The 22087-nt window shown below is 42.7% G+C and overlaps 1 protein-coding gene across 1 annotated transcript; it reads right to left on the reverse strand.

Moving 5' to 3' along the window:
- Positions 1–1096: 1096 nt before the first annotated feature.
- On the reverse strand, positions 1097–8171 carry stc2a (stanniocalcin 2a). The gene is made up of 4 exons (XM_085788298.1): positions 7796–8171; positions 5440–5582; positions 4392–4603; positions 1097–4149 (listed from the first exon to the last, which is right to left on the reverse strand). The coding sequence occupies exons 1-4, from the start codon at positions 7932–7934 to the stop codon at positions 3786–3788; spliced, it is 858 nt and encodes a 285-aa protein (XP_085644424.1). The 5' UTR covers positions 7935–8171; the 3' UTR covers positions 1097–3785.
- Between the last annotated feature and the right edge of the window lie 13916 nt (positions 8172–22087).

A 22087-nucleotide genomic window follows, 5' to 3' on the forward strand; every position in this document is an offset into this window, starting at 1 on the left:
AATTTGATAGCACCTTTCACTGGACCCTCCCTACTTCCTAACTACTTACTTCTTTCATAACTCACCTCCGGGTGTAACACAGACTCAACCCTTAACACAAATTGAGATGACCCTAATGGCATCACGGGGACACTTATATGACCATATTCGTCTTCAGTGGTGGAGCACTCCTTTAATGCAGAACAAATTGCATGTACTTGTTTGAAGGACATGTGTGCCTCCTGAGATCTAAGATACAAAGCAGGCAAAAGTAAATTACACATCAAACATTTAACGTGAGACATCAAAAACTTACCTCACTATTGATTTAATCTTTAAAAGAATTTGCAGCTTTAGTGAAGCAACTGATCTCAGCTCTATGAAAAATCACATACTTGCACCTGTTCCCACCAGCTGCTTTTACATCCATAAGAAGATCGATGTCACCACCCAGTGGAAATTTAATATTACTACACCCTTAAAGATCATTTGTTTACCACTGTGGCACTGTGGCACACTTTGCAGAGTTGATGTTATTACATATATTACGTGTATGTGTTATGACATGGCATGCAGCTTTCCTTCATCTCTGTCACGCTGTGGACAAAGAGGTCAGGATCTGTGTGTCCAACTCCCATATACGGTCACTGCAAATGCACCTTGGTGTGCTTAACATGACTCTAGAATAACGTAAGTCATCAGAACAACAGTAGTCTACCTTCCAAATCAGAGCGCTGTCTAAATGTTTGGTGAGGCAATGTATACTGTTGGGACAACTCATAAAAACTGACACCCTGAACCCACCCCATGCATTGCATACAATCCAGAGCCACTGACGTAAATGTTTAGGCCTTTCAATAGGGAGGATATTTCCAGTCCTTGAAACTTTAAACACAGCCCGTATTTCACTGTCAGGAGGAGGCGGCGAGTCAAACGAGAACGGGGTGTCTTTTAACCTGTGTGTATACCTGAGACGACCAGGCCCTCTCTGCTAACCTGCTTAGACCTGGGTGAGTGTTTCACTTCCACGAGTTTTGTCTTCTTGTACACTTGTATCTGTTCACAATTTGAAACTACTGAAATGAAAATTAGATTGAAAGACACAAGATGTATGAAATACAGACAAAAATATTTTAATGATAACAAGATACATATGATTTCACAAGTCCAAAGATATTCATAGGATCATATAACCAATGTGTTACAGGTGAATTACGAACTTCTAGGCCATGTTCTGTATTTTCAACAGTGAAAGCAGAGTCCTTGTGCTTAACAGAGGAAAACACGTAGTGTGGCTATAGAGCACTAACAATACAGGAAACATGGTTAGTTTTGTTTTCCTCTGAACAGACAAAGAAAAGCCATTCAAGCGACTACATTATTACAAAAAGCCATATCAAACCTAATGACAGAGAGCTGAACAGATTGTCACTTAACACACATACAGTACATTCTCAATAGGATTAGCTTATGTCTCGTGTTGGGATGTCACAGGAATCCCAATTTCCACAACAGAATAAAAAAAAAAGCCTGAAAGCCTCACTGATGATTCGAACCCTTGGAGCTAATAATAGTCTCTAAATGATTGGGAGCAAAAACATTTCCTTATGTCCTTAAGTATGTTAGGAAAAATCAAAGTGAAAATCCCTAAACTGAGCCACAAAATCTGAGCATGTTTTATTTTCTTTTTGCACCAAGGACTCCCCAGCATGTGGTGTAATGTGCTCACAAACTGCACCTCCACAGCTAAAGCACGTGACTGGCCTGAAATGGTCAAAAAGTCTGCGTCTGTGACCAAAGGGAGGAAAAGAAGAAGAGTTCTGGGAGAAGTGAAGACTCACTCAGAGTCACTCATCACATTAGAAAAAAAAAAGTTGAGTATGTCTCTCTCCTTCTTGCTCCACTCCCCTCTGCCTCGCTGTGTTGCTGGCTCTTGGCTATGGCCCAGAGGAATTCTCTGGTGGCCTCGGTAAATATAACATTTAGAATAACAGCGCCAGAGCCCCCGTGTGTGGACTTAACCCAGTTCCTGGGTCCTCGCTGCGTTGCCTGCGGCTCTGACGGGTAGAATAACAGGCCTTCATGTCTCTCCTGACCTAGGTAAGGGACCAAAGAGGAATAAGGGCTAATTTAGAGGGGCCAGAGATCTGGAGGGTTTCTGTCAAGCCTCTTTCCCAGCCACTGGGACACTGGGAAAAAAGGTAGCACCGCTCTTCTGAAGAAGGGGCTAAATCTGGTCCTAAGGAGCATGTGGGGATACAGGGCTCGGTGCTGTTGTTGATAAGCAAAACCAGGCTGATTAGAGGGTGACTGCTCTGGCAACCTGGTTTTATTTCTCAACCTGCAGCAGACCAACACAAAGTGACAATCCTCCAAAGTGCAATATCTAAGACTTTTGTGGCTCAACATCATTGTAAAATAGCTCAACATTAAATCTCCCCTTGACACAGTATCATCCATTCACTTAAATCACAGAGAAGCGGTCACTGTGGACAATAACAAGTTTAGGCACCTTGATGTGTGTGATTTTTTTGTTTCTATACATTTAAAAGGACTTCGGTCATCAAAACTTGACTGGATATCCTCTCTTTGCTGCAGTTCACCGATAGCCAACAGTTTAACGGTAAACCAGCTCCAAATAATATATCGAACCAAAGAATATATAAAGTCTGACAGTTCAGTAATTACTTGTGAACAAGAATGATGTCTCCTGAAGACATTAGTCCGTAATGTCACTGAGACACAGTTTCTGAAGCTCTACTAACAATGAATGTGATACTTTTTGCATCCAAATGAGACACATGTCAGAGTAGCACTAATACATATGAAACAGAAAAGAGTCCATAAAACGGTGTCTGCTATGTTAATCTCCCATTCATTGCTGCCCAGACAGGCGTGCTTGATGACATCAGAAATCAGTCTTGGCTCTCTTACTTCTAGCTTTATGATTGATACATACAAAGGGTGAAACTGTCCATATTCATAGTATTACTTTTGCATCCTCTTTAGAGTGGACTTTCACTTTAAGAATGCACAAGTTTGTTGGCTTCGTGGCCATCATGCACTACATTTCATATGTGCCAGAACTGGACTTGAAACCTGTACAATTTGTATTTAATTGTCAAGTATCTATAATTATAATACACATTCCCACTTTGAAACAACAAATGGTGTATGTTACATATCTACAGACCAATGTGTGATGGGTGCAATACTGTGAAGAGAACAACAGACAGCACACCATATACTACGTCATCTATAATATATCAGTATTGCATATTGTAACTATATTTATACATGTTTATATAAATATAGATAAGTATATTTCTATGTACATTTTGATATTTCAACATTGCATAAAGAATAAAATAAATAATACAAATATAATCAAATCTTACAGTAAGTATGATTTGAGAAATGCTATATTAGAGCCAAAATAGTCCTAACAGTTGAAATAATCATGATAATAACAATTATATTCGATTTTTAAAAAATTGTGGCCTACAGTCTGGCATAACATTACAAGCTACACCACAATTACCCTGCAAGTTTACCATGTGGGACTGCTGGAATGACTGGAGAGGGCGGAATAAGGACAGGAAAGGTCAGGGCTTGTTTCCTTCTGTTCAGTCTGTCTGGGAAGTTGTGTCTGTATGTGTGTGTGTGTGTGCGTGCGGGTGTGTGTGTGCATGTACTGCGTGTGTGTGTGTGTGTGTGTGTGTGTGGAGGTGTGCATAAGTCTGCAAGTGTGGTTTTTATATGGTGTAAGGGGGAGGGGGTCAAAATCAGGAGAGTCTCCTGCACTTTCACCTCCGGATGTCGGTGGCCTCGGGGTCTTCCTGCTCAGCCACCACTCCGGCTTCTGGACTCTGGCGGCGCAGACCCTGACTGCGATTACGTGGGTGAGCATTGAAGCCTGCCTTACCGGCTTTGTCCTTGTCACCTTGCCGTGGGGGACGAGGTTGGTCCAGCTCAGGGAGGGAGGGCAGAGGACGACGGTGGTGTTCGGCAGCCGTCCCGGCAGGAGATGGAGCGAGGGAGGAGCAGACACTAAGACTGTCGCACAGAGCACCCCAGTTCTGCTCACACTGTAGCCGGACGCTCCGTGTCAGTGCCTCTTTCACCTCCTCTCCACAGCTCAGGAGAATATTCACCAGCTCCACATATGGACTGGGCAGAGAGAGGCACATTACTCACATGACGCCTATGATTTAATGTTTAGAAGCACACTCCATCAAGGTCTAGCAAATGACAGCAATAAATAGAATTGTACTATGACTAAACATGGAAGGACAGACCAAACTGGCTGAAGAGACCACTGAGGGTAAACAACCAGAGATGAAAGAGAACGAACGACAAACTTGGAGAGAATATATTCACACAAACTATCCAAAGTTGGACCAGCCACTCACCCTTTAGGGAAGAGATCTTGGAAATGGATCATCTCCACCATGACGGCCACGTTCTCTTTAGCTGCAGAGCACAGGTTGTGGTTGATGTAGCACTCCCTCTGGAGCTGGAACACCATCTCCTTAATGGACACACACTTCCTGCTGATACAGCTGAACTTGTGCCGTAGACCATGGGCCATACATTTCAGAGCATCCTTGATGAACGACTTCCCCTACACACACACACACACACACACACACACACAGAGAGAGAGAGAGAGAGAGAGAGAGAGACATACCTGTTGAGTGAACGCTCAAGACAAAGACCCTTGTTGGTGCTGTTGAAACTTCAGGGCTCATGCTTTATAGCCAAAGAAACACTTGTTACTTACACATGATAGTTTTGGTACATGTCATGCACCTGTTTCAGCAGTGTTGGAGTGTGTATGTGGCTGTGACTTTGTATGAATGTGTAACTACACACTCCGGACATTGAATGGGGACATTAAAATCTGTATGTATGTAATGGCATAAAGATCGTATTATTCTGCTGCTAAAATAATCTCGATTTGTCTGCCAGAAATGTAAATTCCTAGTATGTGACCCTATAGACATATTAAGACCCCGGTCAGGCCTGGCTTGGCAGCGCTTCAGCCCTCACTATGTATGAAAAGGGAGCTAACTGGGCTCATAGCCAGCTGGCTCATGACCCCTTGGTCCTAACTGTACATGCAACAGTCCACTGAGGGGGAAGTGAACTTCCCAAGAGAGGAAAACAGATTATGAGATGAGTGTGTGTTTGATTGTGCTTCTCAAAAAAAAAGAAAAAAAAAGGGTGAAACACATTGCTTTACTTTTAGCAATAAATCAGTGTTGAAATGACCACATTGTGTGCAGTGGAACTCCTTCCTTTCTTCATGATTTAAGGTATGTAGATAAAAAAGGACAAGTTAACATATCTGTTCATGGATGACGAGTGTGGAGCAGTGAACCAATGAACCAGTGAAAAGGAGAAGGAATGTTGCCTCCGGTTATACCATTTTTGCACACAGACAGACTAGTTTAGTACCTGAGAGTCAAATTTGCCAGCGTTGTGCAGGAACGTCATGCAGATTTCCTGTAGCCCTCGTATCTCGCAGGAGTTATTCTCAAAGCACTCAAACACACCACAGCCGACATCCCCTGCACTCACCAGGCAGTGTTGGATCTCAGCTGGAAAGAGAGAACAGGTTAGGGGAGGGACCTTATCATCTGTTCACAGCAGAGACAGCAGCAGATTGTTACAGGCGTGTTGGCAATGAAGACCATACAGCTTGAAGGCACAACTACACTCTCGCACTGATTGCTGCACGAATCACAAAGCTGATGTGGCGTATAACTATTTCCACAGACACAGGCGGTCGTTCGTGTGCTGGCGGCCTTGATTCTGTTTCGGGTACCCTTCGCATTAGAGAGAGAAGGGATGCGGGGCAGGGGGGAAGAAGTCTAATTTCCCAAGCTGAGGGGTTCCTGCGGAGGAACACTTGGTGACAGAGATATTACTGTGTCATTCTGCACCACAATCCATCTGCACTGCCTAGCATTGAGATGGGATGGTGCATTGCAGATACAGCCTTGACTACTTGGGGAGGAAACACAAACGCAGTCATTTCTATTGTCTGTTGATGAAATGTGCATCAACAAGTCTCTCATGAGCACATTAGTAGACACACTGAAATAACATTATTAAAGGTGCATCATTAGTTACAAGAGAGGACACAACAATAGCAACGCAGGCAACAAACTTATTATATGAAAATGTTATATGTCATATATCAGCTCCTACACACTACCCACTGACTCTCTAAGGGCCTGTTTCTGTTTACTATAGCCATAAAATACAGGAATAAAACAGATTGTTAAAGAACAAAATGACCAAGAGTCAGTGGAGGTCTTTCTTTTAACCCCAAATTACTATGTGGGAGCATGCATCATGAGACATCTGACCACCAAGCAGGAGAACTGTCACATCAGCTGCTGCTCGCCCCATGTGTCATTGTTGCCCAGTGTTTTATTTCTAAGTTAATATGGCAACTTGCAGGTTATGTTTGGAGCCAACAGGCAGTTTACTGTTTCAGTTTGGCTATGAAAACCCCAACTGTTGACCTGAGTAAAACATAATTACACGCGCGATTTGTCTTGGAGCTGATAACTGATGGGCGTGAGAAGGTTGTTTTTTTTTTTGTTTTTTTTTAACAGGACTTGGAGGTGAGGTGCGTACCAGCAAGAGACAAAAAAGAGAAAATATTTTGTCTGGACCAAAGCAAATAACGGATAAAATGTGTCTTATTAGAAATCACGCTTGTCAACAAAGAGCCTCTGTTTTGAGGGGGGGGGGGGGCAGCAGAGGGGGGAAGGGGCAGAGAGCTGCTGCTGCTGCTGCTGCTGCTGCTGCTGCGGGGGTTTGTAGGCACCGAGTTGAACTTTAGTGCGCAGGAAAAGTGAGCCGCTGTCAGCAGTGCTTGTTTTGGCATCACGGGAATGTGCTTGGATCGTACGAGCTTGGCCGCAACGTGCATTGAATTACACAGTGGTGTTACCAGGGTCTGCGCTGTTTAAAAAAAACCTGCATTGGAGTTTGTCCCTCTATTTTTTTCAGCGTGGGTGCGAGATAACAATTAAGCCCTTTGCTATTGTGACACAAGTTCACACGGTGGGTCGCAAGTCATGCTGTGTGTGAGGGAGGGGGGGGGGGAAAGCAGCCAATGTAAACGGCAAGTTAGAGGAGGGGGTGGAAATGCAGCAGCCCCAGTGTGCTATTAGTGCTTTATATTGGTTCACAATCACACGTGTTTTGGAGTGTTTAAGAACAATTTCTCCCCAAAGGATTGGCTCAATAAATAAACTCCAGCGCCGACCAACCACACCATACTTAGCTACTACAGTCATTACTGCTCCACTAACCTGCTTGACCACATCACCCCTGCGTTCATTTGCCCACACAGCACAAGCAAAAAGACTGATTATGTTGTCTCTTTCCCCCTAGAAAACCACTGAAATTGTTACCTATTACGCGCGCACACACGCAGTCTACACCAGCGCACACGCACACCTAGATGCGCTGCCGTATACATTACCTATTACCTTGTGCCATTCTATTAATAGTTTACTAACATATTGAATTTCTGTCTGAGAGTATTTACAGGATATCGTCTTCCTGACTAATCGAAAAGGGTCACTCATGGAGCGTAGCACCGGGGTTTACAGTAAGTAAAAAAAAAAAAAAAACAGCGGCTTGCTCAAACCACCCGGACGTTGTCTCTCCTGCATGGTTTAATTCGCAGCCACAGAAACACGTGCCCGGACAAACCCCACGTAGATGTGTGAGCAGTTGCGCCAACCAAGAACCCCCACACTCTTATCTCAGCTGACACTTCATTTCTTACCTGTATTCTGCAGGGAGAGACGTCCTTTCTGGCTCGCAGGCTTCTCCGGAGGGGTGTCATGAATGTCAGTATTATCCGATCCCACCACTCGCTCCAGCACTGACAAGACCAGCAGAGCCATGGCCAGTTTGACCAACATTGCGTCTCCGAGCAGTGCGCCTCGATTCCCCCAGCAAAGATCCGGCAGTGCGTGTGTGAGTGAGTGAGTGAGTGAGTGTGTGAGTGTCACTGCGTGTGTATCTGTGTGTCAGTGTGTGGATGTGTGAGTGTGTGTATGAGGGTTCACCTTGGATCAGTGATCGGCGCAGCTGCGGCTTGGTGTCTTATGGGGCAGCTGTGAGACTGAATGCATGAGCTGGAAGGGATGCTGCCTATATTTCTCAGAGCCCCGGGTGTCAATTTGGATGAAGGAGTTAAGCAGGTGTTGTCGGTCGGGGCTTCACAACCAATCAGAGACGCAGACATCCACGTCCAAGGTTTTAGGGGAGTGTCCTGTGAAAGTCCCCTTTTTGCCATAAAACTGGCGCTAGAAAGCAATATTCATGAGTAAGTTGACTGTGGCAGGTTTTGGATGATCAAGCAGTGTTTCAAATTATGAATTCTGCAAAAGCCAATCAGCTATAACATCCCATACAACCCACAGACATCCAGTAACCCACTCAGGCATTATAATCACATTCCAACAGGTCAGATTTGCATATGTTGCCAGATAACTTTTAGATCCTGCTTGTTGTTGCACTTGCAGCAGGAAAAAGTCAACACAAAGTGTGTTTTTGCCATAAAACTAGAGCACTTATTTAGGCTACAGTGCTATGTATGAGAGCAGTGGGAGGAACAAGAAATACCAAGCTTGCCAACAGACTGGAGAAAATTGAAGCATATGATGTGCATATGATGAAGTACTCTACATGGAAAAGGCTTAGCTTGTGGATCTACAACCCACTAAGTCATTAATGCAAGATGGTAATTTAATTAACTAAAGCTTCCAAGATGTCAGAAGTTGTTGCTTTCACAGAAAGTAGGTGAAAAGTTGTAAATAGAGTTGTAATAGAGTGTCAATGAACACAAGTCATACAGGACAATCTTCACATTAGTTTTCTAATAATGATGATACATACAGAGCTTTTTATATTATTGTGTTAATATGATGCTGATCTTGAGATCATGCCATAATTACTCTGTCTGCCACTGAAATCTATAAATAGAAATGCATTTAACGTTTTTATGGGGAAGTGAATATGAAGAGGTCTGTTACACATTGCCCAGTTTAGTCTGTGACAATGAGGTCTGCTAACCACTACTACAGGGAGTGATCTAAGAATAGAGGACCAACATTGGCAGAGCTGCACATTTGGAGACGTTAGAGGAATCTTTTTCAAGAGCAACACTTGAGGATGCCATGTGGAATAACTGCAAGCAGACTGAGTCTGCAGAAGGAACATAAAGTCTCTGTCTTCGAAATGTTTCCAGTGACCTAATAGTGTTACTACGTTCAGATAAAGGCCTCTATAGGAGCTCGTGCTGCGAGGCGAGCCGGCACGTCGCTGTGTCCATCCTCACACCAGAGGGCTGCTGGTGGACAGGGGATGGTTCTGATGGCAGGAAATAGACTGTCAGGGTGCAGTGTGGGCAACTGCACTTGGGTCTCAGTCCTCTAGGGGGCCCACTGATACTAATTGTTTCTTCATTTTCTTAATTACAACATAGCAGTAGAGCAGCCTCATCATAATAAGCCCAGAATCCAGCTGTCTAAACGTCTATAGGCCTACTCACTGCGGGCTTTTTAACAAACTACAGGCATTTCCCCTCTCTTCACCTAACCTGCTTGTTTGAGGATTGTGGGAGCACCTGGAGGAAACCCAGGGTGACATAGACATGACATGCAAACTCCCAGAACCACAACCAGCAGCTTTCTTATCACTGGTGGTTTACTGTTAAAATTCTCAGGTTGGGTGGCAGAATAATGAGGAACAAGGAGGTGGTTTAGTGTCTGTGTGTGAGGGGTGAGGACCCAACTGAAACCCAGACCCTGAGACAAATACATTACGCCACTGCTCAGGCGCCCCATAAACGAACATAGGGAAACGATTGGTGGTCATGTGTGCGTGTGTGTATGCGTGTGTATGTGTGTGTGTGTGTGTGTGTGTGTGTGTGTGTGTGTGTGTGTGTGCGTCAGAGAGAGTGTGAAAGACAGACAGAGGAAGAGACAGACAAACAGGCATTTGATTGTGGCCAGCCGAATTTCATAGATCTGTGACTTTGAAATCTGTTTATCATAACATTTCATTTATTTTCATAAAATCCTTTTCATGGGAAGCTCTGGCTCTGCCTGCTGGAAAAACTTTTCAAACCCAAGCTATATTTAGACCATCAATGAAATTAGCCCAGAGCAGGAATTGGACTCCCACTCTAACCTAACCAAAATGACGATCACTTATAGCTCTAAATATAGATAATTATTATCTTGAGACTGCCTGTATCTATCGTTTTAATTGAGGTTTTCACTCAGTGGAATGAATTTTGGAGAAGTCACCACAGCTGAGAAATTGTATTTTGGCCAGGAGATGGTGCAGCGTAGAAAACCTCAACATTTCAATATTCCCATTATACTCTCATGGTGGATGTGGTCGACTTTTTCTGTCATGAATTTATGATGATCCTGTCCTACTTTTGTGCCTATGACATTACACAACACAAAGTTTTGATTTGATATTAGTCTTGTGTGATCTAAATTTAATATGCCATCACTACAGACCTTGTTATCCCCAATACTAACAATAAAAAAAGTTGTTCCAGTCTGTGTGCCACAGACTGGCTCATGCAATGAGGAGCACAGAGCGCAAATTGCAATGCAGCAGAATTCTCAGCGTCCTCTGGCTTTACAGCAGGCTCACACAGGAGGCTGTAGTGCACCAGGGCACGCGTCTGGAGATGGGCTTGGTGTGTTTCCAGTTGTACCTATACCACAAACTGGAATCTCCTGCTCAATTCACGTCTGTTAAACACTACCCATGCTGTGAACACACCCTCGATTTGGCCCAATCAATGTGCTGCAGTAGACCACAGGCTTGTAATAGTATGTGTGTCACTGCTGCCTATTGGTGCTGCATTCAAGTCATATGGGAAAAAAACTACAGGGGGGGCTTCACCAAGAGACCAACAATTGTGGCAACTTAGAGACTTAAACATCCTTAGAATTTCTTTGTTATTATTGTGTTGTTGTTTTTTTTATCATTCAGCATTTGTATACACTTAACAGACATGTATGTACAAGTCTACAGCAAATCAGAGAATGTGATTGAAAACTAAGAAATATATTCTGACTCAAAACTACTACAAAACTACTATTATTCATCTCAAATAAAAATCACACAAGATACACCTATTAGTCATTGTCTGCAGCCTTCAACTACACTTCACAGTCTTCCTGAAGAAGGCTTAGAGACATGTTTTGGCATAACCTACCTTAGCTAACGCCATGACAACAAAGCAATCTCTGTGTACCGAGGGAGATCGAGCTTGTAAATGGACCTTGAGTAAAATTTTTATTTTTCATTATTTACAGTAGTTATTCATTTTGTCAGATGACCGTCTCCATGTTTGAAGATGTGTATTTCATTTTGTTTACAACATTTCAGATTCAGCTGAGGTTGGGATTTTTACAGCTGTAAACTCAAAACTGCCCGGTTGACACGACAACCAGGTGAATAGTTATAAGATCATTTCACTATAGTGGAAAACTGAAGTGAACAGTAACTGAAAGGTGGAGAAAAGCGGTAATCTGAAGTGCTGTGCATATTTACTACTTCACTTGAATGCCACACAGAACACCAGACATTGGCACCGACAACAAGAACATTCAGCGGTCGCACTGACCAAATGAATGAGCATCATGATTTAAAAGTTAATTCACGAGGTTCAAAATAATCTTTTGAATTCAGATTTTCCAGAGCGGCTGGCGATGGCCGAGCAGACAGCAGCCAATTACTGCACAATTATGAAACATACAGGATCTATAAAGTGAAATTTGACCAAACAATCTCACCTCAAACCTCCCCTTACTGGAGCTTTTGATCAAATGGCGTCTGATTTCATCTAATTGACTGCCACGGATGTGTAGCTATTTCATTCAATTGAACAGCTTCTCATCCATGTTCAGACTCCACACTTGTCATTCACAACTTGTGTGTGCGAACACAGTGCAGAGCTCTGAGGACTGTCGCAGTCTGGTTACTACGTTTTTTTTGCATGACAACCTAAATTATATTTTCTTTAATGTTTACATTCAGTTTGTGTTGTTTCAGCCGTATCAAAAATCTATTTCATGTTTACATTGCACGTTGGCATTGTCTCCTTTTCGCTGACACTGTCCAGAAAACAGACAAGTAGGCTTTGACAGCAGTAACATTCATTCACTTTGACTGCTATACTATAAACATACAGAAAGCAGACATGTGTTCTGAGTTGGGACCCCTGGGGCCCTGGCAAGTGATCAACCAATGAAACCACAACAGAGAGGCCAGGCTGGGGTGTGTGTGTGTGTGTGTGTGTGTGTGTGTGTGTGTGTGTGTGTGCGTGCGTGTGCGTGTGTGTGCGTGTGTGTGTGTGACTGGGGGTGTGAAGGGGGGTTGCTTCACTGGGAGAGAGGCTCCTGTAACAGCAATTAATGTTACCAGTTTACAGACTTCTTAAAGTACTTTACTGTGTGCAATTCAACTTCAGGTTCAGACTCTGTACCGGACAGTAACTCTTGAGTGACCCACAGAAGCCAAGAAACTTCAAAAATGTCCTCTCTACTCTCACACACAGAGGCGTTGCAACCGGGCGTGCAACCCAGGCAACTGCCTCGGGCCCCGAGTCAGTATCAACCACAGTCTATGGTATCAACATGATGTTACCTATGGCAGTAGTGCATAGTATGCAGAATTGTTCAATTGTCAAATCACAGCTGGGACGACTGGGAGTATTTCAGGAGTATGGAGCGATGAGGTGAAGATCTAAACCATTTTACGATATGTCTGCTGTTTCCTTCTCCTTCTTTTTTCTTTCTTTCTGCCTCCTTCTTCGTTGGTTTATTTTTGCACGCGAAACTCCCGAAACGTGCTCTCTGGCTGGCTGGATTTTCCATTCAGGCTGCCGTACAAACATGGCGGCGCAAGATGGCGACACTCTCTAAAGCAAGACCCTTGATATAATATGTATATATAAAAGAATAATTATAAGGCTACGTAAACCAAACGTAGCGATTATACACTTCATTGGTATTCAGATTTTGTTAATAAACCTCACAAATTATTACACACTGGACCTTTAAAACCAAAAATAAAAAAACTGATGATGTGCTTACAGCAAATCCATTGTCCTTTTGTCTTATTTTGTCACTTTTAGTTGTAGGCCTATATGGCATTTAGTATCCCACTAGGCTATATCACTGAATATAAAGTTTAAATCGACCCCTGGCTGCACTTTTAGCTGAATTTGCAACCATTTCAGATTAAAACAACAACAACAAAGATTGTGTTAAAACATGCCTGGCCAGTGGCTGGGATGACGAAGTTTGTAGCAGGTGTGTAACTAATCAATAATCAGTATTATTAGTAATAGAGGGCCCCAAAATAAGATTTTTCTTAGGGCCCCATGGAGACTTGGGCCGACCCTGCTCACGCACACACACACACACACACACACACACACTGACCTCTTGTTGTCAAATGAAGGCAGGTGAAAGTGGTCGCTGTCTGATAACAAAATTAAATGGCTCAGCGTCAACATATTTGAAAAGTGGAGATGTGACCAGAGCCTGAACAGCCATGTGAGAATTACAGTGACCTTCATGCCGCTCTAAAACAAGACACAAATCTGCACAATTGACCACGAATTCAATCAGTGCATGTCAGAAAAGCACATAAAAAGAGATGAGTAGCAAGATAAAACTTAATTGTTCACCAGGAGGGAAATTTGGGAGAAACTCTTAAGTTCAACCAAGAGATCATTCTCTCATATTTCCTATATCACCCAATCAAGTAAAAAGAAAAGCAAAGAGTCTGAAAAGAATAGTTTGACATTTTGAGAAAACTGGCAATAAGCTCCAGCTTCATATTTATCATCCAACAGCGTGTTTCCAAAACTGTCAAACACTATATTTAAACTAAAATGCATGCAAATAAAATCTATGTGTCAGATTTACACTAAGCTTTTCTGTGTTCTATGTCATAAGTGCGGCCACGTCGTTGCTAAACATATTCGTTATACTAATACAGTTATTTGGCATTAGTGGATCAGACTCAGAGTTTTTGAGTATTGCCACAAAAAATATAACGTGAACTGCCTTTGAGAAAAAAAAGAGTAGTAAATCAAAGCTGAGCATTTGGTCTCACAGTGTAAACATAACTCATAAAAGCCCTTGGAGGGGAAACAGCAGGAGAGGGGAGCAGTGTTGGGCTGTCAGAAGATGAGGCCGTGAAATATCAAATACCAAAGTCTTCGAGGAACCTGAAGATGATAGCTCAGCTTCTAAATTTGGCCTGGTTCATGTGTGTGTGCATGTGTGCGCGTGTGCATGTTGACGGTGTCAGGTGAAAATCTTGTATCTCCTGAATGCTGACTTGTTGGGAAAAAGAATTCTTGTTTCAGCAGGATGACTGAGCACTTCTGGCCCCGTCCGCGAGAGTTTTATATGTCTAGGAATTGAAAAACAGTCTCATCTCATTAAGGAGGATGTAAACTTCACTGCGCTTGTTGTGTGCGTGCTGAAACATAAGAATGTGCGATTTTGTAACACTGAGCTGCAAAGCATTCCTCCCTCTTCCCCCTTAATGCACTCTTTGGTGTGTTAACTCACCTGACTCGTGAAAAGAGAGGTTTTACTAGCCCAGCTCAGCAGGCCAGCTCTGGGCTCTGATTCCAACCAGTGTGAAAGTGCCACATCTCAGACCTTCACTTAACTTGCCTCAAACAATGTGCTATTATAGAGTTCGCTCTGTATGGGTTATATTGCTACAGCGCTGGCAGATTACAAAGTGCTCCGTCTCATTACTGTCCATATAAGCCCACAGGCCTCGCCAGCACAAAGGAGTGATTGAGTGATAAGGAGAAAGAGATGGGTCGTAGCTGCCCATGAGAGCCCTTACCTTGGCTGCTCCAGCCTCGATGAGGGCAGAGGTGATGTCATCATGGCTAGAGACACAGGGGTCGACCCCTCTGATAGGTGGGCATGCTGGGACAAAAGAGAGCAGCTGGGACACAAAGGCCCCATTTAATGAGAGTGAGACATGAGGCCAGAGCAGACTCCGTGGGTGGCACATAGTGTCATAGCTGCTGAAAAGACCGGTGAACAATTAATCATCCGATTCAAGAGCTGGGCAAAGGGCTTATTATGTAAGGTCAGTTTAGGAAACATCACTGAGACAAAAGGAGACCTTCTGGTTTACACTTCTATTTGATCACACTGATCCCCCAGATTTGCCTTGATCCCATAATATTGGATCCAGGGATGCTATATTTATCACGATGGTCAAGTCCAACAATTGTGCAACATAATATGACACACTTACCCCTCATTAGAGATGAAGGGTCCTTTGTGGCAGCCTGACAATCATTAAAACTTCTCCCCTGGCTTGGCTTGTTTACTCTCTGGTAATTACCAGGTGATTGTGTAGCCTGTGACCCACATTCAGAGTCAGGTCAGCCAAGACATGGGGGATAATTGACAATATTCAGAGAAGTGCACGTAGAGAAAGAGTGTTAAGAGTGGATAGTCATTTGTTCCTGCCTCATTAGACTGTGTTAGAAGACAAGCTGGCTCACAGTATTCTCGCAGTGAAACAATACCTCTTTCCACTGTAAGACCAAACTGTGGGCTCTGGTGTGTAAAATTGTTTGAGGGGGCATATGGCAGCCTCGTTTATCCATTTTTGCTTTCATTTATTCAGTCACTGGTAATATGGAAAATAAATGAATAAACTGACTGTGTAATGTATATGTCTTTGAGGTGAGCTCATTTTGACCGAATATAGCTTCTGCAGCATTTTTGGGCCGCTTAGCTCTTCAGCTCCACCCGTTTCACCTGTCCAAGTGAGTACACCACTTCTCCTGGCAGCGCTCCTACCATGACAGAAACCAGTGACTGACTGCCTCCCTTACACACACACACACACACACACACACACACACACACACACACAACTTGAATCCTTCACTATATATTACACCAGGTCCAGATGTCCAGTTACGATTTCTGTCATTATCCTAGAGGTTCGCCCCCCCCCCCCCCCCCCCCCCACTGTCTTTGGCTGAAGTTCCACCTTAATGAGTTTATGAATATGGTTTTGCATTAATGCTGAAAATCTGCTTATTCTGCTCAGCGTGTTTATTATGTGATTATCTCCACAAAGCAACATTGGCCTAAATGCAGCCAATAAAAACTAATGTTAGGCCAACCTGTGAAAAACTAATAGGTTGCATGCCTCCAGCATCACTGAGGCTGGCAAACAAAATTGAATTTGGCAGTGGTCTCAAATTTCTGTCGCACATAGCACTATGAAGTCTAGGCTACTGGGTGTTAATCCAGGGTCTGTTTGTTTTACAGTCCACACAGGAAGGTAGACCTTGTAAGTTAGGAATAGACAAAACTCCTAAATTTGTCAAAACAAGAGAAAACAAACTCGATAGAGTCAAAAACACAAGCTTCAAAAGACTTAAATGCAATCACTCACATGACACGTTTGACCAGGTGAGGGCCTGTATTGGATGGTCAGACAAGTTTGGGTGATCGTAGCCAAGTGTAAGTCTTGTTTTTGGTTGCATGCCCGCCCTTTTGCCAAACATGTCAGGTTGGATTGATTTTGATTTGATTTTACTTTGGGCTTAGCCTCTTCAACTCTTCCATAGTACTATTTTAGCCTATATGCAATCTAAGAATAGTGTGGTTCAGAAAAAAACCCATTTTCATTCAGTTGCACATAACTCCAAACTTCACAGATGATCAACTTTGACTGTTTCGAGTACGAAATTGAGTTAAACTTGTGTTAACAACACACATAATTTCAGACCTTTAACCAAAGCCTCTTTTAATTTGTAAACCAGCCGCTAAAAATGGCTAAAAACACTCATTCATCGCTAGGTTTTTCGTGCCAAAACCTCAAAATAACAATATTTAATTTCCATTTCACCAACTTGTCAACTTGGTTTCTTGTGGTTTTCAGTGGTTACTGGTATATATAAGCCGTCATATTCTGAAGGAGAAAAATCCAAACTTTTATTTGTGTCTGTGATTAGCCAGCAGTCCTCAGATACATCTTGGATCCTGTAGGACTTTGCTGGTGAGCAATAATAACCCTGTTAGGTAGCTCATTAGAAAAGTGTTACTTGACATGGCCCGATTGGAGAGCATTGTTTCTATACTGGCGCCTGTGTTTACAGAAAACAACGTTGGACTGTTATGCTGATCATATAACAGCCTTATACAAGACTAACTGTTTGTAAAGAATGAAACATTTTATGGCGTTGCTGAGGAGTACCATATGCATTTTGCATTTTTTTTTTGTTTGGGAAAAAATAGCAAAGGGAGGAACTTTTTTCTGATTGTGGTATAAATAAAGTACATGATATATTTAGAATTGTTGAGGTTAATTAGCCTGCTCATGAATTAGTGGTTGGGTCCAGATCAAACCAGCATGTCACAGATGCCTGTGAACCTCAGTGCCATGAGGTTACAATTGTAGGATGTTTTGGGATATTTGTTGTTAACGATGTGTGTTCTACAGTTAGCGGTAATTGATTGCTGTGATGGTGTGTGTTGGAACATGTTGTATTTTTCCGTAAGGCCAGCGGCTGAGAGGGGGCTGGGCTGCTGCAGCAGATGAAAAGCCCTCTAGGACCGTCCAACCTTCCCAGGAATTCCCAGAATTCCAGTTCCTAATTATGACATCCGCGGAGCAGAGGCCCAACAACCCCCTCCACCCCCTCCACCATCCCAACACCCATTACAAACATACACTTGCATGAACACATGCACGCGCACAAACACATGCACACATTTCAATTACCTCTCTACTAGCATGATCCCAGACGAGAGATCCAAAGTGGTGGAGAAATGGAGGGAGAGGATGGAGAACCTAAGAGCACAAAGAAGAAGATGAGAAAGGGGAAAAGGAGGTAGATTAGGTGGGTTTAGGTTTAGGCAGTTGAGGTGTTTGCCAGAGAATGACTTAAAGTTGGTTGTTGCTATTTGCTAAATGCTATCTGTCTCTGCAGGCATTTCAAAGGTATGGTGAGCTAGACCCTGTCCCGGGAGATCCCTGAGGTCAGTAAAGTAGAAGAGCATCCACGTGTGAGACACTGATACGTTAATTTAGCAGGTTTTCTTCTGAAGGACTGGACCGTACAGAATTACAATTCATGAGGGTTGGGATTTAAATGTGCACAACTGCATTCATACACCCTGGGGTTAGTTGAATGTAACTCAGTAGATCTACCTGCTAATTAGTTAGTGATCAGTAAAGAGCACAATGCACACAGAATAGTTAAAAAAAGGCATTGTTCTTACTTTGATTAAACATTTAATAACTCTTTTGGCCACTAGGGGCAGTGGAAACAAGCTTTAAGCACAACACTGAGATATCATCTCTTACAGTAACTGGACAGGCTCAGTTAACACACGGTTGTCTAATTACACACCTAGCAGATGTGTTGATGAAAATCAATGTAGAGTCACTTACTTGTCATCTTAAGAAGTAAGTTCAGTATTCACTCTGTTTTTTGTTTTTTATTTTCAGGGCTTTTTTATGCTTTGACAGGACAGTCAGAGAGAGAAATGAGGAGGGGGGGTGACATATAGCAAAGGGCCGCTGGGGGAATCGAACCAGGGCCGCTGCAGCGAGGACCATGGCCGCCATACATGGGGCGCCCGCTCAACCTAGGGAGCTATACGAATATGTTTTTATGTCTGTTTTTGGTCTCTACCATATACCATATCTGCAGGAAATGTCTGTTTAGTGTCACTGTGATAACTCATTCCTTAGTAATCAAGCTCTAAATTTTAGAGCTTGATTACTAAAAACTGCTGCCTCTTCAGCCAAAGCAATGATATGAGAGCAGCCAGAGTGAACCGAGATAAATCCAATAAATCCTACATGTATGATTTCTCCTGCCTGGTACATTCCCCGTACCATGGCCCAGGCCTGGACAACACACAGCTTGATTATCAGATGTTACTTCCACATTTGGGACAATTCAGGTGAACACAGATAATCTTCCAGCTTTCAACACCAGAAGATCAGCCAGAATCTGCCCAGTTGTGGAAGTGTGTGTGCTAACCTTTGGTTGAGGACTAAGGCATACTTAAAGCAGATATCATCGGCACGGCCGTTTCGGCTAATGCTGTGTTCAAGGCAGGCTTTTGAAACCGTAAATTACAGCTTCAAGTCACAACTACGACTTGGTAGCGTTCCAGGTAACCCGTAGCTCGTGTTTTTACCGTCCTGTTGTCTGTGAAAGTTCCCTATAACGGCCACTCGTAACTTCCGACCCGTGAACTCGTACCAGATCGAACTGGTACGAGTTCACAGGAAGGAAAAACACAAAGTACGAGTTTCCTTGAACGCACCATGAGTTAGCAGCCCCCGCCCTTGTCAGGCATCAATTGGTCCTCGTGCTACGTCACCACATTCACGCGCATCCCTTGGCTGCACACACAGCCCTTCATGCCGTTCTCTCCCCTCATTGGATAACACTTGTATCCCACAAGGAAAATTTTCTCCTCGGGTTACAGCAGAGCAGAGTGACGGAGAGACTCGTGTTTAGGCTGAAATACTTCATGTAAGTGATTGCTGACGGAAAATAGGACTATTTAGGACTTATATTAACAAAAACATTCCACTGATATCTGCTTTAAGCTTAATACTTAATAGATAGGCCTACTTAAGTTTCATTTAACCTTACACCTTAAAATGTACTTTGTAGTTATCAAGCCTTTTTGCTCCTATTTCCCATCCACATTAAGCTGTTTAGAGCAGATTAACTATGTTGTCTGCCTGACTTAATATGAAGCCTCTTCATTTCATGTAAATGCTTTGGTGTGAGTTGTGGGAGGTAGCCTACAGACTGAGGACGGGTGTTTCTGTTTGCTCTGTACATTTTGTTCCTTGGGGAAATCGCACTGATTAAGTGCTACTATTTTGACATTATGTCAACTCACAGGGAGTGAAGATGAATTTATGTACTTGGCAGTTCTGTAAACAGCATTGCTGACCAACATGTTCCCAACCTCATCCCAATGCCGACTGAAAAAAAGAGGAGGGGGTCAAAAGACTGCCTATTTTAGTGCTGCTGTCAGACTGTAAAACTGCAATGAATCGTTTTAATTAAAACCTGTGGGGTGCCCCCTCTTTTTTTCTTTTTAAATTTATCCTCTAAATCTTTGGTGTAGCATTGGTGAGTGTACATGAATTGTCTGTGACACACAAATATACCATGTATACCAAATGTATATGTATGGTTCTTTATTTTTAGGATCAAGCCCCCTGCCAGACTACTCTGAGTCGCCATGGGGATAAAAGGGCCCTTTATTAGAGATGGCACACAGGGGTCCTTCATAAGGCCCACATGGGCACTTTATAACAGCTGACATAAGCATTTGTGAGTGTGGTTACCAATGCTTGTGGTTGCACCACTGACGCTGCGTGGCTGAAGGAGTCCAGTCCTTTGGGGTTGGAAGGCACACTCTTACTCACTCTCTTTCTCCTCTCCACTGACCTTCAACCAAGAGAAAGAAAGAAACAGACGGGATAAACATTGACTGAGTAAGACAAAGGGTAGCGGTGGTGTGGGGGGCAAAATCTTGCATAAACACCATGAAGTTCAGGTGAAAGCTCCGACGTGGTTTTGGCCAAAAAAAAGAAGCTACTAATCATTGTTATCCAATATTATATTAGTCTGCATTAAAGATGTTGGCTGACTTTATTAGTTGTTACATAAAAGCAACTTTCAAATGGGTTAGGATTCAGGCTATCCCCTTCTGACAGCGTATCTTTGTCACTGCATTTGACCAATACAAAAATGATTCATATCACTTTTCTCTTGCCTGTCACCTGTTTAGATTGACAACAAACAACTTTACTGTTACAGAATAATCGTAAATCAGGTTTAAATGTAGCTAAAGGTCTCTAGCTATCCTAGCAACACTGCTAGACTGTACTTATGGTGCGTTCCAGGCAACCCGTAACTCGTGTTTTTCCGACCTGTTCCTATGGTTACCCGTTAGAACGTACAGTCAAACTCGTAACTTCCCACCTGTGAACTCGTGCTAGATCGATCTACTCCCAGTTCCCAGTTCGTAACTCGTAACTTGCCTGGAACGCTACAAACTCGTAACTGGTGACTTGAAGTCGTGACTTACGGGTTAAAAAGCCTGCCTGGAACGCACCATTACAGACGCAGCACAGAATTAGCACGCTATATTAGCACACTATTTGCTTGAGATATGGCAGAGGCTGACATCATCAATAATATATTGATGTAGAAGTCAAAACTTTTATCTGATGATTTTGCTAGATAAAAAAATCTTCATCTTGAAGGGACATAAATGTCTGAAATAAAGTTAAAGGAAATCCTTATTGGATTTGATGGACGGAGATTTTAGGATTCATCCCACGGAATGTTTGTTTTTGTAATTTTTAACTTTTTTGTGAATTTTTTGTCACAATTTTCCATATGTGGACTAGAAATAAATAACCTCAATAATACATTTAAGATATAGCGTATGGCTGTTTGTCGAAAAATCAAAAGACTCTTCAAATCATAAACAATCAAGACCACTGCTGCACCAGGGGCAAGTGTACTCAGGCAAAAGAAACTCAATATCCATTCCATATTTCATTTCCAACTTAAAAAGGGAGTTTATTCAACCAAACGAGCAAGCAACAAATGAATAAAAGGAATTCCTCTGTGCCTCTCCCACTCTAGTAAAAAAACAAAAACATAAGCCCACCCAGATGCATTCTGGTTCCTAACCAGCAACCTTTGGTGCCCACAGTGTGCCCCTATGAAATAACACACAAATAATTAACAAGAAAACAACTGAATTAACAAATAAACAAACAGAAATTGAGCAAAACTGATCATAATGAAATGAATCAGTCCAGAAGAATCAAACCACTAAATAAATAGCTTCTTCATAGCCTAATATAAGATATACTATAAGATATCAGGTAAAATAACAAATTAGTAATACGGTCAAGAAGTAATGTAAAGAATGTACCTGCACCTCTATCATTCATCAGCCCAAATCTACAT

Source organism: Trachurus japonicus, chromosome 10 (assembly GCF_045865225.1).
Source record: "Trachurus japonicus isolate A0001 chromosome 10, Traja_1.0".
NCBI lineage: Eukaryota > Metazoa > Chordata > Actinopteri > Carangiformes > Carangidae > Trachurus > Trachurus japonicus.